Raw genomic sequence first — 27,707 nt, forward strand, 5'->3', positions numbered from 1 at the left:
ACATGAGGTGATCTAGGACTTGTACTGTTCCTTGATCGCGTTGGTAATAATGTGGGGTCATCCTGTGGATACAGAAGCCCAGGTAGTCAAGAATGATGACAGTGGGTTGTAGCTGGACACCTGTTCTTCTGCTTCACCAGGTTCTCAACGCATTAAATATGAGATTGTAACAGGATCCAGGATTATCTTTAAAGGACTTCTATAATCTGTATATTTGATTCTTTCCACTCACATACTGTGGAACTCTTTCCCTATAAATCTACATGGTACCAGTCTCCCCCTCTCTATGCTGTATGTCATGAGATAAGAACCTTGATTTGTATTTTCCCTATTTTTGTTTTTTTAAAAAATTGCCCACACTTGCAGCTTCTACTGGTTAATCTCATTTAGCTGATATCCCTATTCGCTTTACTTAACTGATTCCAGAGAATGGTTTGCATATTACAGATATATAGTGTTTTTAAATGAAAAAAAAAAACAGCTTACTATGGATATTTTGGACTGGGAAGCGCCCATTCTGCCAGTCAGAGGTCAGTTTCATTTAGAGACAAGAAGACTAGAAGCCCTTGGTTACCTATTTACTCAGTCACCAAACATATCAAACACTAGACACTAAGCGATGGGGATACAAAGATAGGCAAAAACACTGCCCCTGCTCTCAAGGAGCTCACATTCTAATGGAGGAGAGACAATATAACGACAACTATGTATGTACATGCAAGACATATAGAGTAGATGGAAAGTAATCTTAGAGCAGTGGAGGAGGAAGGATTAGAAGTTAGATTAGAAAAGGCCTCCTGCAGGAGGAAGGTTTGACCTGAATATTAAAGGAAAGCCAAGATTTTATATTTAATCCTGGAGGTAATAGGGAGCCCTCAAAGATTTCTGAGGTGAGGGTGAGGGTGTCATGGTGTGATATGGTCAGATCTATGCTTCCTAAAGGAAGATCACTTTGATAGCTGAGTGAAAGATGACCTGGAGAAGGGAGAGACCTGAGGCAGAGAAACCAACCAATAGTCTAGGTATGAGATGAGGAGAACCTGCATCAGGATAGTGTTGTGAAGGTAAAAGTGACAAGACCTGGCAACAGAATGGATGTGTGACCTGAGTGTGAGAGAGGACTCAAGGCTGACATGGACATTGTGAGCCTGGCTTACTGGGAACATGGTGGTTCCCTTGATAGTAATAAGGAAGACAGGAAGAGGGTAAACTGGGGGTGAAGGATAATGAATTTCATTTGGTACATGTTGAACTTGAGATGCCTATGGGATAGTTAGTTCAAGATATCTATAAGGCAACTGGTGATACAAGACTAGAGCTCAGGAGAGAGGTTAGGATGGGATATATAGAGAGATCTTCTTGATTCTAGCAACTAATGACTACATAAAGTAGGGACTAATGGTTTTAGATTTCAACTTCCTAAGCCAGATTCTTCATCATTAGCTCTTCATTTTACAAACATCTCTATGAGAAGTGGTATACTACTGTGCTGGGAACTTTTATGGGATAGTCCATCATAGTCTTCTGAAAGGGAAAGAAAGTAAGACTGAAACTCCTTAAAGAAGTTCAGAAATATACATCATCTTGATGTAGTATGAGAGAACCTTCTGTGGTTACTAAAATTTTTCATCTGCTTCTTCAGTTATTAATTATCACTAGATTAAATGTCAATGTGACTAAGTGTGTACAATTCCCAGTTATAAAACTATGAGGAGATAAGGAGGATTTCTAGGAACCCCAACATAATCACATAAGGCTTTGCTTAATATTTATCACAACCTAGCTAGAGGTTACTTCTTTGTTATAGTCATTACAGTAAAGCCTTCCTCTAAAATCATGGAGCACCTTCTCCCCCTTCTGAGAAATTCAAGTCTTTGGCAGATATCAACCATCCTGTAAGGAACATAACATACTCCCTGCTACATCCACCCATTTCAAAGATGAAGATTAGCATGAGCAGTCTTCACATAATGCAAGGCTCTCCAAAATGCAGCCTGCCTGTGGTGCAATTTATAAGGCCCACCTACAAGCATAGAAATTTATATAAAATGCTTTGGTAAAGGAAGCTGAGCTACCTCAGAGCTCTCACTAAAATGGCAAATCAAAATATATTGTCTATTTCAATAAAAACCTAAGGTTGGACAGCTCTGATATAATGTATGAACACAGGAAGGAATTACCACACTTTGGATAAGAACTTGAGCCTCACATCCCCTATCTAAGGGCTCTAACAACTATGGTGGGCTAAGATTAAAATAATAAAAAGTTGCCATTTCTCCCCAAAATAGCAACTAACCAGCAAATGCTCAAATTTCTACCAATGTATGCTATTGATTCTTTGCTGCTTAGTAACACTTTTCATAATTGAAGATAATAGCAATTCTGCATCCTAAAACTTGCATCTGCCTGAATTGATAACTCAGGAAAACTAAAGCTTCTCTTTGTTTGTAGCACAGATCACGCTAGATGGAAGGCAGAAAGAGCAAGGTTTACATACACTACTAGAGCTGCTGGAAGGACCAGCTCTGTGGATCAGCAGGGTTCGAGCAATGTAAATGGCCTTTTCAACCCTTGCAATTAGAATTGTAGTATTTGTCTGTTGAATATCTCTCCATAGGCACTGGACCTAAACCACCAACTCCTTTTTTTTACCAAAGACCTAAATACTCTCCATAGTACTACATCCTGGGGATGGCTCCTGGTGGACTGAATGGGAGCCTGGGGTAAGATCCACATCCCATGCTACAAGCCAGGATAAGAGAGAGACTCTTTGGCCACCAGTTCAGCTGATGCTTCATCTTTATCTGTTTGGGACACTTAGTTAAGCTTGGACTACTTATTCCAGCACAAGGATAAAGCCACCCAGGCACTCACTTCTCTTGCTTGCCCCAACATCCTGACACCTAAATTTGAGGGAGAAAAGTGATGTATTGGTACTCAAAGAATAGGTTTTGTTTTGCTTTGCTTTGTTTTTTAAAACCATGAGAGGGGTACAGAGAAGGGTAAAATGCTTCCTTTGGATAGGATGTATTCTCTGCACTCCCTGTGTCCTTCTGTAAAGGCACCTCAATCATTAGTGTTTGCTAATGCAAATGAAAGTGCCCCCTGGTGTTTCTTTCTCCTATTATAACATGCCCTTTCAATCACTGTTTGGGACAGCCCAACACACATGCACCCTGCATCTTGTGATATTCTGGGCGGCCACAAGAGGACTTTTATTCTTTTCAGAGCCCTTAGAATAGATGTGTTATCTCACACATAATCTGAGTTATTTTCTTCCTAAGGAAAATACCATGTTTCTTGATTAAAAAGCTTTTCTCCACACCATAGGTGCCTTCAGTTACTTTTCTGCCTTGACTCCTCCTGGAAGCCTTCGTTCATTTCTATGGAGATAACCGTATTCACTGTTCCTTACATAGCTCTCCAATTTTGCTACAAAATGCATCATTTTCATAATATTTCTTCAGTTCTCTTAAATAAAGTTAGTTCAAAGTATTCAATTTGGGGCTCACTCATGTGTAGTGAAATGCATCTATTTGTCTCTTCCAAGAGACTTAATGCCATCCAAGAAGGTGCAAAAAATCTTTAAAACAAAGCTGAGATCTCACCACTAACATCAGAAAAAACTCCATTTTAACTGCCTGAACTGGGCAGACCTTGAATTCAAGGGCATATTTCATTAGAGTTTCTGCGATTGTTTGGCTCACTTTTCCCAGTGTTTCACCTGTCAGCAGATGAGAGAGCTTGTCAGAAAAAAAAATTATAGTTAATGGTGGCAAAACTCAATGGACGCGTTTCTATTTTGCTTTCCTCTCAGTTGTAATCATGAAAGAGTTACATGAAGAGCTCCTAGGTTGTTCACTGAAAAGCGTCCACTTCCAATGGAAGGTAACATAAAGCTTTATCTGATTTATAAAGCAATCTATATAAACCTACTTTTATGTTTTATTTGATTCTAGCCATTAGGCTGTGCTGGAAGGAATTCTAAAATATATGTCACAGTAGCAATTTTCTGTACTATGCCAAATTAATCTACATAAATCTATACCTGTTTCCAGGGCATTGGGATGGCAAAACCAGAACATTGTACATTCATGGAAAAGAAAGAAAGAGATTCAAACAATTCTTGGAAAATTTCAATGCAATTCATGCCTTTTGGAGCAACCAGAATGAGTACTGCTTATTTTCTCAACTCAAAAACCTCATACATATATTAACTACACCATCAACAAGATTTCCTATTTCCAATTTCAAAATAAGAAATTGCATAAAAGGAGAAGCTCTCTGTATCTGCAGATCTAAAGCCCCAGGACTGAATCATGAAAAAGCTAGAATTGGAGTTTTTTTTATTTTATTTTAAAGTAGTATCAGTTAGAAAATTGGGGCCAAAAGACTTAGAGGTTTAGTAGTGGGCCAAGTGGCAAAGTACAATTCAATCGATATTCATATTTTTCTTTTAGTTATTTATTACACTCCCCTCCCCTGATCACTGGTCATGCCCCAAATTGCGCAGACTTGATTATGCTACACAGGACCTAGAGTTTGAAATCAGTATATCTTTGATTCTCTGCTTAATATCACTCGGTTTGTGTTTTTTCCTCCTGATTTATATTTAATTTAAGGAGAAAAATGTTTTCTTAGCATTTTCTACAATAGGGAAAAATTAGCAAGGGCTGGTACACAAGAACTTTTATCCCTTGGCATACCTGACATCTTGACTTCTGTGTGGCTGATTTCTGTGTCTTTGTAAATGATACTACTCAGCCATCAGTTCTTCTCAGATCGTTTCCTAGAACTCCCTGAATGTTTCCCACTGTGCAGTACCTCCCCAGAGGCATATAAATGAACAGACAAGCAAGAGAAGGCTCGCCTCAAACTAAGCAGCCGCCATATGTATGTTACCCTTGACCATAATAGGTAAGTTGGACATCTGCCTTTACTTTTAGTATAATTTCAAAGAAAAAAACATGAAGCCAACCTCAAAATGGTTTACCAGTGTTCCTTTTATCACCCTTTAAAAAAGCTGCTCTGGCGTTTGGTTTGGGCTGTGACCTGAGGTCACATGAGGCCAGTGAATAGTAAATGTATATTCATAGATTTTTTTCCTAGACTAGGTAACTAAGAAAATGCCAACAATAGCTTAGTTTATGGATATCTAGCTTAGGTGTATGACTGTCAACAACCTTTCCATAGCAGCCACCAGTAGATGACTTCAAGGAACAGAAAAATCCTACAGATAATATTCATTGTTTCTTAACAATTTCATAGAATTCCATGTTTCTACCTTTTAAAAATGTATTTCTTTCCTCTTGCTGAAATATTTTATTCAATCCTGGGGGTGTGTGTGGAAAAAAATGTGATTTTTTCAAAGAAATTATCTCAGAGTCACAAGTTAAAAAATAAGCAAAGATGACGCTTAATTAAGGGGAAATATCTCAGAAAAAAGGGCAACGTGCCCAGAAAGAAGAATTTTCAGTATAATATTTTTCCACAATATGAAGTATGGTTCATAAATAGCTTTCAAGTAAATCATATTCACTGAACCATAATTTGCTCCAAGAAAAAAACCCTGAAGATGGAATATTATGAAGTGTGTTTGCAATGTGAATAAATACAAAGAAAAATAAGTAATTATCCAAGGAAGAAATATCTATTTAATTTTAACACATCTCTGACACCCATCAATATTTGGGGTGCTTTTATCCCAAAGCACCCAATTATATGCTATCAAGAGACAGATAATGAGAGTAAAATAAGATATAATGAAATTTGTAAATTGCTTGTATGTTGTATTTCATTATTGTTAAATATGACTGAAAGTGATGTTTAAGTAAATAAAGGAATTAAAAATGATAATTAAATGGTACACTGAATATGCTGAAAGACACTTTTATTTTTATTTTTAAGTATGAAGACTCAAACCTGGCATTGCAGCCCATGCCAGTCTGGCTGCCTTGCCTAGGCAGGCAATGCTATTGATTACAGGAGCCATGCTAATGAGCAAGTTAATTTAAGAAGAAAGACAAATTCTTAGCCTTGTTTACAACATAGTTTTGTTTACTTAGCCATATAATGTTCTTATTTCTAGATTATTGACACTAATGTGTTAAGGGTAGGGTGGGACCATCTAGTTATATCTATGCCAGTGGTTTCAAAGAGAACTTCTATGCAGATGACTATATTCTAACTTAGGCTCCCCTTCTGAGCCCCAAGTCTGAATTTTTCAAACACCTGATGGTAGCTATACTCAGATATCTCATTTGCACTTCAAGCTCAACAACTCCAGAACCTAATATAGAAAACAAGGAAAATCCTAGTTCCTTGGAGCTGGAAGGCAACTTGGAGGTCATTTGGTCCAATCTTTACCTAAAAAGCATGAATCTCACCTACAAAATGTCCAACATACAATGAAGACCTACAGTGGGAATTCATTGTCTTCCAAAGCAATCTATTCCATTTGGGGCCAGCTCAAATTGTTGGGAAGGTTTTCCTCTTTGCAACTTCCACTTCCTGTTCCCAGTTCTGTCCTCTCAAGCTTAAGAGAACAAGTCTCATCCCTCTTCCATGCAATAGCCCTTCAAATACTTAAAGGCAACAATCACATCATCACATCTTTTCTCCAGTTTAAATTGTCCCAGTTCATTCAAATGAAAATTTTAGAGGATATTTTCAAGTCTTATCACTATCTCAGACAAACACCTCTGGAGGTACTATAAGTTGGTAAGACTTTCTTAGAATGTGGTTTATAGAGCTGGACATGATATTACAACAGATCATGTGACAGTGGAATGATCGATCCCCTTTGTCATTCTGGACAGTATGCTTTCATTAATGCAGCCTGAGATATTGTTAGGTATTTGGGTTGTAATGTCACAGTGATGCCTCCTTTTGAATTTGAAGTCCACTAATAGCCACAGGCCATTTTCATATGACATGCTTTCTAGTTATGTCTCTCCTCTCCTGTCCTTTTAAGGTTGGTTTTTTGAACCTATGTGCAGGACTTTAAAACAATCCCTATTAAACTTCATCTTATTAGTTTCAACCCTTCACCGAAAACCCTTTAGGACAGAGGTGGGCAACCTGTGGCCTTCTAAGTTCTTAGGTGCAGCCTTTTGACTGAGTCCAAGACTTATAGAACAAATCCTTTTATTAGGGGGATTTGTTCTGTGAAGTTTAGATTCAGTCGAAGGGATGCACTTGAGGACATAGAGGGCCACATGTGGCCTTGAGACCACAGGCTCCCCACCCTGCTTTATGATCTAAATACTTTCTTACAATGTATTCACTATTCCTCCCAGTATCAGGGCACACGCAAATCTGATATGTATGCTATTTGCAAGTTACTTTGATTCTTGAAGTCAAGTATTGAACATGGGCATAGACCAATCATTGGAGATCTTTCTTTAATTTTAACATTAAAATGAGTTTGCATTTCTAGTGGCGGGGGTCAAGGAAGTGGGGTGAACAGCAAAGGAAAGGCAATCTGAGATTAAATTTGTTTTTGCTCTAAAAGATGGAGGGTGAGAGTTGACTTCATAACTAAATTTGTGATAACTTGGGAGAGAAATAGGCTCTGAAGGTATTAGAAGGATAAGACTCATGCTCTCTACCTTAGCACAATACTAAAAGTAAATAGACAGATAAATGAAAAATTGACTCTTCTAAAAAGAAGCCTTTCTGTTCAATGCTGATGGATGTCAGAATACTGCTCATACTTTCAGTACTGAAATATAGGAGACCATCTACTTTCAGCAAAACTGCTGGTAATCTTACAAAGCTGCCCAAAGGAAAAAGTGTATTGTAGACTTATGTTGAAGATAGAAAATGTTTTGATAAGACAGCTAGAGAAAGGAGTGGTGTGGGTGGTAGGTAGTAGAGGGGGGTATGTCTAGACTAGGGGTGGGAAATGTGTGGCCTTGAGACCACATGTGGCCTTTCAGATGATTAAGTGCAGCCTTTTGACTGAATCCAAAATTTTGTTCTGTAAAAATGTGGATTCAGTCAAAAGGCCCTACTTAAGGATCTAGAAGGCCACATGTGGACTCAAGGCCACAGGTTCCCCACCCCTTGTCTAAATAAACTCCAATGTGCATATGCCTGCTAAACTCTAGTTAGATATTAAGTTGGTATCTATACATGCAACTAGAACCAGACAACAAAATAATGTATCTCATAATAGTTCCCCAAGCCATCATGTCATCTGAAATATTAACATAAATGAAGGAAATGTATGTGGTTCTGATACAAAATTTTAATGCTCCAATGGGAGTTGCACAGGATAGACAAGTCTGCAACGTCAAAGGCATCATGGTCAGTGTGAGGTAGCAAAATAAGGGGAGAAAGTGGCTGACATTATCATTTAGGCTAGCACTTCAGACTGGCTGAAAATTGGCTCTCCAATGAATTTAAGGAGCACATGGAAAATATGTATTCCATTTTAAAGGACATATGACATAAATAATTATAATATAGAGTTTGTTTTTCCCTATTTCTACCTAAGGGCTACAAATAAACTAGAAATGAATTCTTTATTCATTTAAACAAAAGATTTATTTATTATAAAAAGTTATATTAGAAAGAATTTTAATACATTATTTAAAAGACAAACCTGTCACATTTTTCAAAAAGAGTCAAGGAAACATATATATGTGCAGAATTTTTAGCCAACTTGTAGAGGCACCTGGGTGGTACAACAGATAGAGAGCCAAGAAGACTCATCTTTGTGAGTTCAAATCTGGCCTCAGGCACTGGCTAATCCACTTCACCCTGTTTGCCTCAGTTTCCTCAAATGTAAAATGAGCTGGAGAAGGAAATGCAAACCACTCTAGCATCTCTGCCCAAAACCCCCAAATGGGGTTACAATGAGTCATACATGACTGAAAAAACAACTGAACAACAAAAGAGTTAGCATGGGGAAGGGCCAGAATGACCTTTGACACATACTTGTTGTGTGAACCTGAGGGAATTCACTAAACCTCTTAGTGTTCTAGGAAGTTCTTGAAGACTCTAAACTGCAGAGAAGTTGTCACCCTTCATTGACAGAGCAACTGACCTCACAGGAGAGTGCTCAGTATTAGTTAAATTACAGGGTCAATTCCTATCCCTTAGTTATATGTTAGTGCTTTCATACCAGGGGTATTTATGTTCCCATTCTCAGAAAAGATCTCTCTCCAAGGTACATGGAATTATATTTCGTTTATTATCGAGCTGGATCTTTGCAAAAACGGGTTACTTGGATTACTGAAAATGGTATTCCTTAGCTCACAAACAGGGATTTTAGTGTTCATCAAGTCTAGTCCTCTACATTTTACAGAGGAGGAAACTGAGGCTCATACCCCTCATTAGAGACCTAGCAGTTTGTTTCCTAATCTACTGCTATTTCTACCATATCACTTGGTGTGGAACTTTCAAAAAATACACACTAAGTGCATAGTACTTTGGTAGGAACCAAATACTAGACAAAGTGCATAGGAGGGGGTCATCAGTTTTTTGTGTTAGGGATCGATTAGATAGATCCCAAATGGTCCCCATGTTTGCTACACAGTTCACATTTGGGCCTCATTTCAATCTCCAAATAGTTATTATAGTGCTTTCCAAAATGCCCCACAAGGGTGCTTTCAAAATACGTACTCTTGGGAACCCCCAAGTACAGTGTTCCATGTGCAACCTTAGTCTTTACTGCTGCTTTAATGTTGTAGCATGAAATCCATTGGTCTGCCATGCAAACTGAAGGGACTAGGAGGGACTGAAAGATTAGGTTCCCAGGAGAACAAGAACAAGGCCATGTCTGATTGATTGCTGTTGAAATATAGCATTCTGCTAATTATGAATGAGCATTAGCTGAGCTACCTCAGGGGCAGCCTGTGGCATCACTACCTCAAGTCATGTTAGTGGAAGCTGCTATGCTATAAATAATGAACATTAATGAGGATGCAATAAAAAAAGAAATATTTGTCCTTATATGCTATGCAAGTGAAGCTTACTTTATGTAATAGGGGCCTTTCTGGAAAACTGTGTGCAAATTTATTTACTTATTGGTAAACCAGAAAATAGTTAAGCTTTAATAGCTCAAAAATGCATTAAAACTTTCGGGACATCTTGTATATTAAATGTCAGGTAACCTTGCCATTGAGACATGGTATAAAGTGGGGATTTCTTATAAAGAGAAGAATCAGTCCCTATTGATGGGACCATGGGCATCCCTCCCTCTTCTCTAAAAGGAAGAGAAGGAAAACTAGATGGTCTAGAGAGTTTCTTTCTGTTCTGAGAGCTGCTGATTCTATTTTGTAAGTTTAATTGTAATTTAATTCCCCCTTAAAGAAGGGGGAACCCCTTATAAAAACACCACCTCAAACTTATACAGCGCCGAAGGTACACAAAGTGTTTTATTCCTGACCAATCCTGTGGGGAAAAGGTAGTATAAGCATGATTATAGCAATTTGACAGATGAGGAAAGTGAGCTTCTGGAAGGTGAAGTAATTTGCCCATGGTCACATGATCAGTGCTCCCCTCTCTCCCCAAAATGGGCCTGGAATCTGGGGTGAGCTCTGCACCAGACTGCACCTCACACAGCACTATAATCAGCTGGTCATCTCCAACACATCTGTCACCTTCCCCTAGGTCAGCTAGTCTGTATCTGATCTGCTAAGAAGCTTCTCAGTTTCATTTTTCTTTTTGGCCGTGGCAAAGCAGCGTGATTCATTCGGTTTATTTATTTTGTTTCTCGAGATTCTATTTGTAGCTGCAGTTAGACGTACTGCTAGGATTCTATTCTTAAGAACTGGCTTACTAATTGGTAATCCCTTCCCCAATTACACTGACAGAATCAAGCCAAGCTATCATTTTACACCACTGAATAAAAAGGTGGAAGTGTTTTAACAATACTTAACTGGAAACTCTCTGTCTAAAGGAGACAGCTCCTCCCACCCCAAGCCCCACGTGGCTACCCCCAACCAGCAAAGCCGATGAAACATGTATTTTCCTAGGATTAAAAAATAAAAGCCTGAAGGTAAGAAACATGATCTCAAGAATCAATTTGCCTTCGTTGAGATTGAAAAGTTTCCGTCAAAACAATGTATTGAAAGATAATCAGCCAACTATTTGGCCCTACAGCGACACCTAGTACTGAGGCAGCACTTTACAAACATTGCGTCACCTGATCCTCCCTATACCCTGGAGAGGTAAGTATTGCTGTTATCCCCATTTTACAGTTGAAGAAACTGAGGCAGACAGAGGCTAAGTGACTTGCCCAGGGTCACAGAGTTAGTAATAATGATAATGACATTTATAGAACACTTATTAGGTTCCAGGCACTGTGCTAGGTACTTTACAATTATTATCTCATTTGATCCCCAAGATGACCCTGGGAGGGAGGTGCTATTGTTATTCCCATTTTACAGATGAGGAAACTGAGGCAGGCAGCAGTTAAATGACTTGCCCAGGGTGACATAGCTAGTAAGGGTCTGAGGCTAGAATTGAACTCAGGTCTTCCTGACTCCAGGCCCAGCACTCTACCCCCTCTGCACCATGCGCATCTTGCTGCCTAGAGATCACTTAAGTAAGACCACTGGAAGGACTGATGTTTATTTACAGCATCCATCCATATTGAGAAAGGTCTCAGAGGCAGTTGGTCCTTTAAGCAGAAGGTGCAGGTTATATTTGACAGAGGGAGAAGGGACTCCAGAGGCTATTGAGGATAGGCCATATGTGAAGAATTCCTTCTACAAGAGCCCCCGAAGGGGCCACTCAACCCTTGTTTGAAGATAACAGTGAAGAGAAATTGGAAGGTGCCAAAACCAAAGGACTAACTACTGATAATCCTTAGGAAGGTTTTCCTTCATGGAGTCAGAACCCATTGAAGAGAAGAGGGCCCAAGACAGTGTTGGGGTGATCCATAGATGTGGGTGAAGAAGCCACAAAGGAGAATGATGGGGAACAATTAGACAGATATGAAGAGGACCAAGAGAGATTGGTATTATGAAAACCCAGAGAGGAGAGAAGACACAGGAGTAACCACAGCACAACATACATACACATACAATTATACATATATATGTATATATTATCAATAGAGAACAATATGGGTATTCAGGTAGTCTTTTTAAAGTATTTAAAATCTTTTAAAGCCTTGATTTCATCTGAGCTAAACTTTGTTGGTAAAATCAGGTTATGACCCTCTGAATTAGTCATTAAGAATAAGGCCATCCTCTACCCCGAGTTGAGACCTTTATTCTGGATGTCTACAGTTGTGACTTATCTTCACTTAACATGCCTCTTAACTAAATTCCTCACAGCATAATTTTTCAGCAAGGAAGGGGGAAAAAAAGATGAGTCTGTTGGGCTTAAAAAGAAATAATCTAACAAAACAAATATTTTTAGTGGCGCATATCTCTTTTATGGCAATAGTCTCTTAACTCTGTGCTCATGAGTTAGGGAAATGGCACCTTGGTGGATTATTTTTCATAGTTCGCTATCAGTAATGTGTTTTCTAAGCCATTGTTAAAACTATGTAGTTATATATTTTGATATACAGTGTGTTCTACAATAGTGTGTCTTTGGAGATTTCATTCTGATTTTTTAAACCTATTTAAATGTTCTTTACTTCCCCTCTAGGCAAAACCAAGCTCCTGACTCAAAGGGCTTCATAGTCAAGTTTGAACATAACTAAAGGCAGAGATTGAAGTGACTTTAGGCACAGAAAGTGGTAGTGAACATCCAGTATCAGAAATGGGTTATGGAAGCAAATCATTACCGTATTTATTTCACATAATGATGGTGGCCATTCTGCAAATTTTCAACCATATATCTTTACATTCAACTGACTACCTTTGGAGAAGAGAAAACTGTAGAAGGGTTAGCATGTGAAAAACGATTTGGCCCTATTTATCTGAAAAGATGGGGGTGGAGTCAGGAGGACCTGGGTTCAAATTCGGCCTCAGACACTGGACACTTACTAGCTGCATAACCTTGGGCAAGTCACTTAACTCCAATTGCCTTGCCTTCCCTCCTCCAAAAAAAAAATGTTATCTGAAAAGAGAACACCTACATGTCAATCATTAGAACACCTACATGTCAATATTTATCTGCATATTGGAACTAACCGGTGAATACTATGCCCAGGCAAACAGTATGAATTTCAAAGCTAGCCTTCATGTTGGTAGAGGGGGACTTCTTTTTGTATTAATAAAAATGATACTACTACCTGAATTAGTTACTGATTCAGTGCCATTCCAATGAAACTACCAAAGGATGACTTTATAGAACTAGGCAAAATCATAACAAAATTCATCTGTGGGGAAGAAAGGTCAAAGATCTGAGGGTAAATAACCAAAAAAAAACCCAACAACAACCGTGAGAAGGAAGTAAACTAGCAGTATCAGAGAAATGGCACGTTGAGGAACTGTAGCTGTTGGGCAACCTGCACATTACTCTACATTTTCTGGAAAACAATTTGGAAATATGCCTCTGAAGGGGCCAAACAGTACCTATTCTCTGACCCACAAATACCACTGGTAAGTTTATACCCTAGAGAGAAAGAAGGCAGAGATAAGAACCCATATGTCCAAGAAGTGATGGACTCACTGGCACCCTAGCGATAGCGCCTGCACCTGGAGCTGAGGACAAACTACACCTAGTGAGGAAGGGCTGCTTCGGGACTGTACAACAAGGAGCCCAGCAGAAAGCTATACCACACTGAAAGGGAATACTATGAGGAGTCAGGCCAAAGGACTGTTAGGAGCTTTGAGTATAACCGCGAAGGGAAATTTAGTAGTTTGCCTCTAGGAACCCAGTCTGCAGGTGTGCATGTGCATGTGTGTTTGGGGGGTAAGGAGAGGTTGAGAGAGTATCTTCAGGGCTTGTGCTGTAAGTGTAAATAATTACACAGAATAAAGCATAAACAAGTTCCAAAGGGTACATGTATAATTTTTTAACCACACAAACTCTACATAGTAGACTTACAGTTTCATATACAACCCTTTTTTTGTCTTTTGTACAGAAAAACGGTCATGTTTGATGATGACTGTCAAGTTCTTAATTTAAAAAATGCTTGAGAACATTAGCACCATTACCTTGACAGTGTTCGAGTTATACAGACCAACTGAGTGCAAATTCTCCAAGCCTCCCAGTTCACTGCCCAGGTCCCTCCCACGCACCTAGCACATTTCAACGTGCATAACACGAATTGGGGGACTTGGTAAAGAGAAAAGAAGCTTCCAACTTTCTCTTTTGGGCTCACCTTGCTCCCAGGATTATTTTGCCTCTTTTGGGGGGCCTGACACTACAGTGGCCAAGGGAGGGAATAAGGAGTAAGTGCCTGTGGGAGGGATCCCTGAAATGTCTAGGGTTAGTCATCCACTCTCGTTTTTTGTTTTGTTCTTGTGAGCCAATCGGGGTTAAGTGACTTGCCCAGGGTCACACAGCTAGTAAGTGTCCACTGTCTAAGGTTGGATTTGAACTGAGGTCCACTTGACTTCAGGGATGGTTTTCTATCCATGGTGTCACCTAGTTGCCCCTCACTCATCCACTCTTAAGAACGGTGAGAGGATGGATTACTTTTCATTTGATTTCATCGGAGAGGAGAAGAAAGTAGAAGGAATGGACCCAGAGGCAGAGGGTGTGGATAATTGAATTCAAGCTCTGTCACTTAGTCCCTGTGGGACCTTAGGTTAATCACTCAACTTCTCTGGGCCTCAAGTTCTTCTTGTGTGAAATTAGGGATCTGGACTTGATCTCTCTAGGGTCCCTTCCAATTCCAATTCTATGACCCTATGATGCCCTGCCCTCCTTTAGGTGATCCATCTTTCTTCTTGACTAGAAGTGGCTCTTAGGACATTGGTCAAGCCAGCAATGGGCTTCTCTTGATCTGCGTGTCTTCTGTTTGGGTCCTGAGCAGAGCATTGTTTGGATTCTAGGAATCAGTATCTCAGGGGCAAAAGTGCAATGATAATCACCTCTAAGCTGGAATTTCAGTGTGCTCACAATTTGGCCCCTGGACCCACGATGGCTGGTCTACTTTAGGCTTTCAGCCATCCCTTTCCTAAACTTGGCCAAATTTGGCAATTTGGCTCTCTGCTGCACTGGACAGCACAGTCTCCTTGGAAGATTATAAATTGCACCATAGCTGATGGGAATTCCAGGCAATTAAGTGCTTCGCTTTAAAGCACAGGAGATTTTCCAAGTCAAAAAATAATGCAGGGGCCTCCCTATAGATAGAGATTCATTGACTTCAAATTATCAGCTTTTGGCCTATGTTCTGCCATCTTAGTAGAAGCTGAGGGAGATTATTTCAATTCTGAGGCTGCTGCCAACCATTATAAGTAGTCTTTTTTTTCAGAGTCCAGTACAGCAGCCCGTTGCCCTTCTGAATTTCTTAGGGCTGTTGTAAGGATCTCATTTTCAAGCCCCTGTTGCCATGGGAGCAACTTGGAATTTTAATCCAGTGCTAAAGGTCAGGACAGGTCACCAGTTTCCGTTCTTCTTCAATCTCTGAATCAAAAGCACAAAAAAGGAGCTGAGCAAAAAGGTCGGCCCTAAACCCAAATTCCATTCTCTCATACAGGGACAGCTGGGAAAGCTAGGATTTGTGTGTGCCTTCAGATTTCTCTGTAACTGTTTAAGTTGGGGCAAAAACCAAGGAAAAGAAATGTGCTTTCCAGTCTCCCGGACCTCCTGGGAAGGGGAATGTGCACGGTGTGTGGGTGAGCTTGGGTGGCATATTGCATTAGTGTCCAGAACTGCTTAGGAATTCCCAACTAGGAGAGAATGACCCTTTGAACTAAAACATTCACTAAGTCATCTTCTTCCTGGAAAGTTGTGGAAGTTAATCATTTGGCTCATCTCTCACCAAAACACTATTTGGAATATTGTTTCCACCCTGCTTTCTTCATTCTCAATAATACCATGCAAATTATATATTTTCCTTGTGTGATATATTTGTATCATATATCACAGATTTCAAGTTTGAAATTCAAATTTAATTCAAATTCCCCATTTGACAGAGGGGGACCTGTGGCCCGGGGAGGGGGGGTTGGCGGTGGTGGTGGTAAAAGGATTTGTTCAAAGCCACAGAATTAGTAAGTAGCAGCTGGGCTTTGAATTCAAGTCCTCTCATTCCAAGTCCACTGTACTTTCCACTGCATTATGCTGGGATTTATTCCATTTTATTTTCTCTCCCATGACTCAAATACGACCCTCTTATAAAATGGGGACAAGTCTCAGAATTGAGCATTCCACTTTTAGGTATTAGAGACTTAGGAAGAAAAAAGGTTCACCAGTCCATTGGCCATTTCCTTTTCATCACTTTCTTAAAAGTCTGACCTAATCCTATATGGACTTAAACAGGAAAATGTCTCTTTCTCAATATGAATGTCATGATCTTGCAATGCGAATGAGCTAATTTTGGACAAGATAGGCTCTCATCTAGTAAGCACTCCTTGATTTCAGTTCTAGTTAATTCTTAATTTTTTTACATGTGGATAAAGTCATAGCCAATGTATAAATTCCTGATTGTTTTAACCCCATCATGTAGTGTGTGACTAGGTCCCCCCTTCTGTCAGGCTCCTTAGCTCATGTGTGCACAAGGGATCCACACCTATTTAAAAAGAACCAACAAAAACACAGGAGAGGAAGCTTGGCATGGTCTACTATGTCACAGTAAACAGCAGGTTGGCTTTGTAGTTAGGATAATTGGGGATGAAGTCCTGACTCTTTTTACTTATTAAGCTGTGTAATGGGCAATTCTCTTTAAGTTAGAAGACTACAGAAGAATTGCAGAGCTGGACAAGTAAAGAGAATTTCCACACTGGGAGTTACTTCCACCAATGAAAAAGTTTGAATTAAAGAAAAAACCCACAAATCAAGGCTTAACGTATACACTGAAAACATATACTGCTTCTTAAATCAAAGCTTAGTGAATTTCTGGTTACTTTATGTTTCGGGTATCATTGTTCTCCTTTATCATCCTTCCCATATTACAGATAATCTAGAGTTGCTTGTATATATTATCAGAATGGACTATGGCTGCCTGGGGAGCCCTTTTTACTGTGAGGGCAACAGCATTTACATTTTCCACAGTTCCCTCATTTGGGGAATGTTTGGCTATCATGAGCACTATCCCCTAAAAAAGGCTATAAAATAACAACAGTAGAGCCCTTTGGGACCAATGTAATGCATTTCTAGCTCTAAATCCATCAAAGCCTGAATCATCAATCATCAGACAGGACAAGATCTCAAGAGGTCAGCTGGTCCAGCCACCTGTCTTCAGGCATTGTAATCCCTTTTATATGGATGTCCTGTGACCATCTCTTCTGATTGGCGTTATCTCTGGTACAAACCACCAATTCATGAGGTACCCAGGCCATACTAGGACTCCTATATTTTCTACTTCTTCCACAGCAGCCTAGACCCCTAAGTTAGTAGACTGTTCCCATCCACTTTCCAGCTACCCCCTTTGTGTTTGTAATTTGTGTGGGTGGGGGGATTTAATATTTTTAAAAAATCTTTATTTGGTATCTTTTTCTAGTTTATTCTTTGTTAAATTTTTTAGTTTCAAAAAGGGGCACAATGAGGTTCTAAACTATTATAGTTTTTTTGTTAATTTCTTCCTGTAATTTGATTGATTTTTCCTGTATGTTCTTAGATGCTTTGGCATTCAGTGCATATTCTTGAAATATTAATATTTACCATGATTTTGATTTCTGCTAGATCTCTATAATCTCAAAGCTTTTTGTTCCCAGTAGCTTAGAGGTTCTGAATGTTTGATATGGTAACATCTATTACAAATATTGTTCTTATGGTTTTATGGATCAGTGCTTTATCTGAGCATTTGTGGGCCACGATTCAGCCTATGATGACAGTCTAGTTCTATATAATGTATTGCTTGAGTTCTCCAGTATTTTTTGTGGAATGAATTTGTAGCATCATTATTTGCCATGTATCGTTCTGTGAAATTTAGCAAGCTTCTGATATATAATTCCAGCCACCAGGTGATGTCTTGCGGGGCATTTGGTATGTGCTAAATTTTTACAGCCTGTAGTGACATAATACACAATTTCTACCATTAGTGATAATTATTATTATATCTACTATAAAATCACCCTTTTACCATTTTATCATAATTATAATATACTTAGTATAATCAGCATCATCATCATTAGCATTAAACCAAACTACTTGGAGGTCCTTCCAATTCTTACGTCTTTCTTCTATAATCCCATGACATTCCAAGTGGTATAAAGAGAATTATTCCTGTATTAGACTGACACCATTGCCCAGGATACACATGAACAGCATCTATAAATCAATGAGGACAACAAAACAAAAACCACAACTGGTGTCAGACTAATGCTTTCAGGTATTGTGCCAGGCTGATGGAATTTGGCAAGAGCAGATGTTGGTTGGAGGTTTGGTTTGTGTGGCATGGGAAGCTGGGGAGACAACAGACCACTCCAGTTCAAAAGAATGTTGAAATGCCTCAGTTGGAAATAAGGCAGTTCCAGAGCAATCTTTAAGTCTATCTGGAATATTCGAAAACTATGAGTTACTCAAGCCCACAAGCAAAGAGATCTTGATTTTCCTTAAGCTAGCTGAGCACAAATGTCTGTATTTTTGACTGGTATAATTAAACTAAAAATTACAACCTAACACCTAGTGATCCCTGTTTTTGTGTCTGTTTGTTTGTTGTTTACTATTTTTTTTCCAAGGGCCCAAAGCCATCGGTGCTTTCTGACATGAGCATTCTACAGAGCAACATTGCTTGTTGTCACATTAGCCCATATCCAAGCCTCAGTGGAAAATCTATTTGATGTCTGATTACTCTTCATAAAGACCTCATGCTGATGCATCTCAAACTGTGAATTACCTTTAATTCACAGCTTGATAAGACTGCCAAATTTTGTATTCTGTGCTCCCAGGTGGCTGTCTGTGACACAATAGAAAACTTCCCCCAAAAATATGAAATACTTGTAAAGAATTGGCAGATTCTGTGATGCCTAGTATGTGTGTGCAAGTCCTAGTCCAGAGCTCTCAGAATTCTTAGCTCCCAAAGTAGTGCAATTTGGAGAAAAGCCAGTGTCATTCCTGAGGCACAAGGGGTCTGGATTTAAAGGACACCACACTGAACAGTAACGTTTCCCATTTCCTTAAGAGTGGACTTTATCCTGATTCAAAGCAGACTTCAATTTGGTTGCTATTATATTACATAGTCAAAGCAGTAGTGTGAGATAGTGGAGAGAGAATGGGGCTCAGAGCTCCACACAGATGCTAAACTGGCTGCCCGGCTCTCGGGGCAAGTCATTTCACCTTTCAAAGTCAGTTTCCCCAGCTGCAAAGTAAGGATAATAATAGCACCTACCTCTTCAGGGTTTTTCGGAGGCTGAAATGCAATGCCATTTGTAAAGCTCTTTGCAAAACTCAAAGCATCATATAAACATCAGCTATATTACTATACGTTAGCATCACTTCAGTCCTTATTCGACTTCTGATGAACAAATCAAACACCTACTTTCATGGAGGTTTTAAAGATTGTGTATGATCTCTCTTCCTTTCACAAAAGACACATTTCAAACTGTAAAATCTATGAATTTTTGGTGGAAGTTAGATGTGTGTGGCGTTCAGTCTGCTTTAATTTCTTTCTCCTTAGTAAATACATAATATTCTAAATACATCCAACAAAAAACATGAAGACATCCTTGTAGCCAGTATGGCTACCTGAAAACAGCTTGATTTTTTTCTCTCCTTTATTATTATCAACACAACTAGAAATAACTCTATTTTATTTACATGGCAAACAATTTTAACTGGCTTTAAAGCTCTCTTAAATACAAGATGCATACATGAGACCAAGGGAGGATCTGGGAAGTTAAGAATTCTTGCTGCTAATCTTGCTGTCTGTATATGAGTGGATGAATTGGATGGAGCCCAAAACAATGAATCTATTTGATTCTCTGAGGTTCAACTCTAAGCTGGGGTCCTGCGGTGCAATCTGAAAATAATAGGCCCTTGCTTATACGCTATTAAGATGACCCTAGGTAAAGTGAATGGAGCAAAGCTTTCATTCCCACATCCAATTCTTCTGAGCAATAGACTGCAACCCTGGGGAAGCAATTTATGCTGTTTCCTTCACTACTGTCAACTGTAAAATGCAGCTAAACACTATGACCTTTACAAATGTATTAAAAATATAATCACATGAAATTTGTAAATATTGAGGCATGATACTATTTAACTAAAGATATTCTCTTTCAAGTTTTACTCTGTTAAAATTGTTCTCAGTTATAAAAATCACAACTAATTGGGTTTTATTTTGTTCTTCTACATGAAGCAAACTATAAATTCTTTAATCATATAAAATTAAAGAGAAATACCTTCAAAATATTATATTTGCATTTAATGTTTGGGAACGAATGAAGTTTGTTTTTGGGGGGGATGGTGGCTTTGGAAATGGCAGGCTAACTACTGTTTGTAACTCTGCTCATCCCTCTGGCCTAAAATGGGCTTTCTGGGATGGTGTCAAGTTTAGATTATTAGTCCATTCATTCATATTTTGCCTTTATCTTTGAAAAGAGCTGGCCTTCTGGTTAACTAACTTAACAAAACACAATTGAAGTCTCCACAAGCATGACATTTCCATAGAAATGTGCTGCTGTATAAACAGCAGACTTGCCAATTTGGTCAGAATTCCTGAGGGCTTCCTTATCTTTTTGTCAGTAGCATTTCCTTAGCTCTCCTTTCTAAGCAGATAGCGTGTAGCTTCTCTGTGCCATCTCCTACCAGCAGAAAAAAATCTGGTTGGCCGCATACGGTTGACATTCCTAATGACACCTCTAAGTCCACTACTGGGCCCCTTTCAACCCCAAGTTTGCTACTCTAAGTAGAGGAAGTGGTTTTATGACCAGGAAAAAAAACTATCAATCTGACTACATCCTCCTGAGCTTTTACTGAAATGACCCAATCATTCTCTCCAGCAGGGGTTAAAATACAGGATATACCGTAGAAAAACAGTTTTGGGTACCTTCCAGCTGGACAGTAGCCAGATGCTAACAACCAAACGGAACAAAAGACATGCATGTTGGAGGATGGCTTGGTCTCATTGGTAATGACAGAACACAAATCTAAGTGAAGGGTTGACTGGATGCCCTCAAATTCATGGATGTTGACAGAAAATCTTTTGCAGTGAAATTGGTTGTGCCTTATCTGCTCCCACTTAGTGTGCTTCATAGCAAGCTAACAATTCAAACTGGTAGAAACTAGGCTGTCCTTAAGCAAGGCTAAATTGTCATCTACAGGATCAAACCTCCAAACTCAACAACAAAGAGCAATACAACATGAACGCACACTGCCCATTCAATGGGGGAGGTTAACGGTTGAACATTTGTATGGCTACTATATCTTAGTAGTTTAAGTGAGAAGTCCCAGGTTTTTGCTGGCCAAAAGAGAGCACCAAAATACTCACATATTTTACTAGTAATAAAGACAAGAATTAATTTCTTGGCAAAGAATCCTGACCATGACTCCAGAGCCTACCTTTTCTTTCTTTTTTTGTTTTATTAGTACTTATGTTTATTTCAGGTATGCAGTTTATGTGCATATTATTGAGCAAAATTGGATTGCAAAAAAATATACAAATGTCATAACAAGCATTATCACATAACATAACTGGCACTAGTGTTATCAGCATATTAATGGAACTGGTAAGGAAGAATCATGGACGAGGACTGCAGCCCATGGCATTTTTCTTTTTAACCACACAAAAACTCTTGGTAGCACCACAATGGCAACACTTACAAGAAACATAGAAGAGAGAACATTCTTACTACTATTTTTTTTTCAGAATCACTTGCTTTGCTGTTTAGTGAATTAGGCAGGAAAATTAACAGCGCGTGTATTTTGGCCAGAGTCACCTTCTTCTACCTTTTCTTCTACTTCAAATTCATTGGCTACTAAAGCTAGAGAGAGTATTGTGAGTATGAGAAACCATAGAAATTCTACATTAGGCAATTATATGTAACAGAAAGTTTTGGCTTATACACAACCACAGGTGTCAAAAAGGAAGGACCTAATCTCAGCCAGAAGACACCACATTCCTTTTCTATTAAATGGCTGTGGTAGCTTGGACTAAAGAACCTTGCCCTTTTTTGGGAAAGGGTCTAATCAGGATACTATAGCGTAGTGGTCTACTAATTGGGGTCCCAAGGGATGACCTCCAAGTAGCTGTGGCATGACTTCAAGGGGGTTATGAGCAAATAATCTGAATTGGAATATGGATCATAACCTGTTATCCTGTGATAGACAATTCTGGGCCTTGTTTCCAATGTACCATACTTATCTTTAGTGCCTAACACTCCCTTACTCCATCCCTGCATGATTTCAGTCTCTTCCTGTCCGGGACTCGTGTTGGCTCCTTAGAGACCATTTTTGTGGCACCTACAACAGCAAGCTGGGCAAGTACCACTGGGAAACTAGGAAATTCCTGCTCCCCTCAATAACCTCTTCCCCTTCTCAGATGTTCCCTTTGTGGCTGTGACAGGCCCCTGTAAGAGAAAGGGCTCTCTCTGCTAAAGATCAGTGACTACTAAGAGCCTTCTCTCTCACTCCCACCCCCTCCCTTTAGTTTAGGGAGAGATATAGCAGGTGGCTCAGGATGAGAAGACATGGACAAGCTGTGAGCTACATCACAAACCTCCCTGCCCAATCTACCTCTCCTCCAAATATCCCTATGTCTGTTAAGGGTACCACCCTCCTATCTGTCACCCAAGTTTGCAGCTTTGGTGTCATCATGGACATCTCCCTCCCTCATGCCATGTATGCAGTTCATTGCCAAATCTTTTGTTCTTTTTCTAGAATGTACCTCTTGTCCAGTTTTCTTATCTGCTCATGTAGCCAGGCGCTTGGCACCTCTTGCCTGGATTGAGGCAATATATAGCCCCCTAATTGGTCTCTCAGCCTCAAGTATCTCCCTTCTCTAATACAGCTAATGCTAACAATATCTTTCCCACGGCTGCCAAAATGATTTTCCAAAAATGCAGATTTGACTAGGTCCCTGCCATGCTGAAAACCATGAAAAAACTCTACTGACTGTAGGATCAAATATCATTTCATCTTGGTCTCATCCTTTCATGTTTGAGTAAGTTTGATCATGCACACAATCATTAGTGAAAGAGTACATGTATATAATAATGAGAAATTATATATATTGGGGGTAGAGTCTCAATTTATTTTACATGACAGAAACTTTGGAGACCACTGTTCTAGCAGAATTAATTGAGATGGACAGACAGGCCCTGAAAGGTGATCCCTGAAGAGAGCAGCATGGAACAGAGTGAAGAGATATGGCCCAGAGCCACACAAGTATACTCCAAAGCAGCTCTGTGGCCAGTGAGGACAGAAGACACAAGCAATTGCTGAAGAGGGTAAGGAAGCTCCAGAAACTGCTTTCACACAGGAGAGAGAGAGAAATACTTTGAAGGCCTGAAGCCTGGAGGCCTAGTCCTCATAAACAATCCCATTCATAAAGACAGATCTGCTTTCTGTCAACTAATGGGAGCAAGCTACATTAAAGAAAACTTCTAAAGAATCTCAGGAATTAAGGAATAATATTGAACAAGATAATACATGATACCCCTCTCTAAGGTACATGTGTGCTAGGTTGGCTAGGGTCTTATGAGTAGCTCCTCTTGGAACTGGGCTCGTCTTGCTGCTGCTGTTATGCTAGGTACACCCAAGATCAGGAAGAGGCGGATGTTTATGTGTCCTAGAGGACTGCCACCTGCCCTGCCAAAGGGAGAGTCTGGGAAGCTGCCTGGATGACTTCTCTGTTACAAAATGAGGGAAAAATGTTAGGAATGCTTCAGCTGATCACAATTTGGGAGCTCTAACTCAGTTGCTTTATGGCAGCTAATCTGTCCTGTGGAAAATCCATCACTGTGCCCCCGCCCCAAGAAGGCGGCTCCTTTTGGCCCAGATCTGATTGATAGCACTAGGACTTTAGATCTAGCCGCCCAACTGAGAGCAAGTGCTTCATAAAATGGATTCGGTGTCTGCTCGTTTTATATCCGGCTTCCTATAGAGAGCTTTGGTCCTATTAACTACACTATATACCACTGAGCTGTGGAACGCTGTTCTTTGGAAATTCAGCTTATAACTATAAACCATGATTGACAAGTCTATTACTGCTGGTTACAAACTAGTGAAATATTGTATTTTATGATATGCTCACCAAAACATTTTTCACAGAGGAATCCAAGTATACTTCCTTTCAGAATAAAATAATTTTAGGGTATAATAACATTTTTATGTTTTTACCAGAGAAAGTATTTAATGTAAGCTTTGTATCAGTTAAAAGTTTGAAAACAGGGACATATTCCCAAACTTTTCAAAGATGTATATCTGGCTGAAGCTCATTTATTCCAGCACAGAGGGTGGTGGGGAAAGAGGAAATCTCCACAAATCATATGTCTACAAGGCAAATGGCAAGCAATCAATCCGTTTGGATAGCAGAGAAGCTATATAACAGAAATCAGATGGTGATTTACTTTCTAGGAGATGGGGGCAAGTGTCTAGATTTCTGATTTCCTGGATAAGGGGAAACTCCCAGGGTGAAATCTCCTTGCAGCAATGGTGAAGCTCAGCAACTATGGGAAGTCACTTAATTGACTGGTGACTCCAGGGAACTATCAAAGACTATCTGATACAGATGTGTGTGCATACAAACACACATATAAATAGAAAAACACATACATAAACCAATGAATATATACACATATATGTACACACAGAGAAAGAATATACACACACATGTATCTCTGTGTATGTATGTGTGTGTGTGCACATGCAGACACAATACAGCAGAACCTGAATCCAGGCCTTCCCGATGCCAAAGCCAGCACACTCTCTACTCACTATTCTATTCAATGACTTCCATAGTTCCATGTGATCAAACCCTCATAAAAAGAGAATTTTTTTTTCTTACGTGAGAGGGAGGTCACCAGCCATTACATGGAGCCCATTTTAAAGAAGACAATGACATTTCCTATCAATGAGTAGAATTCTGGAATGCAGAAGCAAGTAGATTAAACTAAATCCTCTTGCGGGGAGGTCCAAGTTTAAATTAAAAAAAAATCTAACCCCCAATACTGACATTATATTTCTCTGGGTACATTTGCCATGGACTTGTGAAATCACAGTATTGATTTAGAGCTGGAGGGACCTCAGAGGTCAACCAGTCCAACCTCCTCCTTTTACAGTTAAGGAAACAGAGGCGCAGGAAGAACAAGTTCATGGTCACATAGAGAAAGGGTAGAAAAGCTGGGCTTTGAACCCAGGTCGCCAATTCCAAATCTAATGTCTCTTCCACTATCCCAGGCTGCCTCTCCCATTATCCTTCTGAAACTAGTAAATGTGGGAGGAACTGGCCTAATTAATTAGAACTGGAACTCTATCCGTAGGGTTGGAGATTCCAACGCAAAGGCACAGTCTAGATTAGAAAACCAAATTTGAGACAGGCAGTGGGGCCAGGACTGGCCAAAACTTTTGGGCTTAGCATCTGGCCTGCTTGGTAATAGCACTGGAATTTGACCTTGGGAATGGAATTCCAGGGCTCATTGTCTTGGTTCCTTTGAGAGTCATTTCCAATAACCATTTAGATCAAGCGTAGCCACTTTACATATGGCACCAACTAGTTTTTTGTGGAAATTATCATACATCTGCCAGTAGCTCACACTGAAAAGGGAACTTTGCTCTTTTCTTTTTAGGAAAGTAGACCATCATGAGAAAAACAATTCCTTGGAAGGGCTTTAGGAAAATGGATGCTACACCATATATACCACAGGGCTAAATATGATTTTTTTCTTTTTCCTCCACACCACTTGGACAATCCTAACATGAATGAGAAATGCAGCTAGTTTGAAGGGAGCTGCGCAAAGAAGTTTCTGAATTCCAGTATGGTGTCACTCTTTTGTTCCATCATTCTCCATTTTTTGTTGGCCTTTAATATACAGTTGCTAAAAGAGTCACAAACAGTAAGGTTGCTGGTTAACTATGTTACCTTAGGTGTACTCTAATGTTTGCTTTTGAGCCCTGGCATGCCTAATCTGGCCCTTGTCTTTGAGCTGTAAAGCTTTCTGCCTTTGTAATCCTGCCATACATTTAGCACTGACCATGATGACCTCGGTGTCTGGTGGTATGGAAGTGGGGCCTTCTTTTCCATGGACGGTTCTGGTCACTGTTTAGGTTTTGGTTTTTTGTTGCATGTTATATGGAGTAAAGTTTCTGGTTACGTCTATATGAGACCCATACAACCAGCTGAAAAGTATAAACTTGTAGCAGAACAACCAGTGCCACTGTTCCGTGCAACTGTGTAACAACACCAGTTGCCCTGGTATCCTAGGGAGTGATTCAGCCTGGAAGGGTTGGGGATTTCAATTACTGTTACCCTTCCTCCTTACCTGTCTCTGAAAGGAGCACACATTTTATTCCTGAAGAGGAACAATGTTCCAATGAGCAGAGGTACACACTTCCTCATCGACAATGGAGGGGAACAAGATGAAGCTGCTACTACAGGTCTACAATTACCTTAAATTACATTAAAATAGCTTTCTAACATAGTACGCTTAAAGAGCAAGGGTACTTACGACTTCTGTGACATAGGTGGTTTGGTTAATACTTTGATGTCTGGGTCACTCCACTCTGAAACAAAGAACAAAAGAATGACCATCTCATAATTTCAAACGGCCAAATCTAACAGGGCCCCCAAATTTCAGCCTACCCAATTCTGTTTAGCTCTACAGCATTCCAGATTAGAGAATGTATAATTTAAAAAGGAATTGATCTGAGGTATCCCAGGAGGCTTAATTTCTCATCCCAGCTTTGGGCGGGGGTGGGGGGGGGGGAAGGGGGACTAAGAAAAAAGGAAACCTACTTTGTGCACTGTATCCTGAGGTCGAAAGTTGGAGGTCCTACAATAAAGAATATAGAAAATACGAGCGTTAATTAAACAATACAGAAAAATAAAATGTGTTGGTACTGCTATTTAAGGTTTGACTGATGCTGTTAAAAGGGAAATCATTATTAGCCACTCCATTAACAAGAGTCCTGCTTATACTTCTATTGTGACGGATAATAATTCATTCATTACAGGCTCCTCTGTGCCTTTATGGCAATCAGCAATCAGTACTGAATTGTAGTCTAAATCAATCTGAGCCCTTAGAGTTGTCCTGATGGCTATTAGAATATTCTTACAGAAGGAACAGTTGGTAGCTCAGTGGATAGGGTGCCAGCCTTGGAGTCAAGCATACCTGTGTTCAAATCCAACCATAGATACTGACAGTGGAAACTCACTTGACCTTGCTCTGCCTCAGTTTTCTCATCTGTAAAATGGGGATAATGATGGCACTTACCTCCCAGGATTGTTGAGAGGATCAAATGAGATAAGATTTGCAGCAGACTTTGCAAAACTTACAGTGCTAAAGAAATGCCAATTATTATTATTGATAGTACTCATAGTCTTTATCCTCATGGTTGGAATAATTAAGGAGGTAAATATGTAGGTAAGCAAGGCACAAGCAAAAGGGCCCAGATCTCAGTGTTAATTAACACCCTGATGAAAGCCACTAAACATAGACAAGGCTCTTCCCCTCCCTGGACTGAAATTTCTTCCTCTGTAAAATAAAGGAGTTGGACCAGATGAACTCTAAGGCCCTTTTTAGCACCAC

At 39.6% G+C, this 27,707-nt stretch overlaps 1 protein-coding gene across 1 annotated transcript in view; it reads right to left on the minus strand.

The window, feature by feature from the left end:
• AFF2 (AF4/FMR2 family member 2) overlaps positions 1–27,707 on the minus strand; it is a 157,145-nt gene that overhangs the window by 105,014 nt on the left and 24,424 nt on the right. The window contains exons 3-4 of the mRNA XM_036740017.1: positions 26,915–26,951; positions 26,628–26,682 (exon numbers count right to left, since the gene is read on the minus strand). Coding sequence (XP_036595912.1) covers positions 26,628–26,682; positions 26,915–26,951 — 92 coding nt within the window. The remainder of the gene's footprint in view (positions 1–26,627; positions 26,683–26,914; positions 26,952–27,707) is intronic.

Source organism: Trichosurus vulpecula, chromosome X (assembly GCF_011100635.1).
Source record: "Trichosurus vulpecula isolate mTriVul1 chromosome X, mTriVul1.pri, whole genome shotgun sequence".
Classification (NCBI taxonomy): domain Eukaryota; kingdom Metazoa; phylum Chordata; class Mammalia; order Diprotodontia; family Phalangeridae; genus Trichosurus; species Trichosurus vulpecula.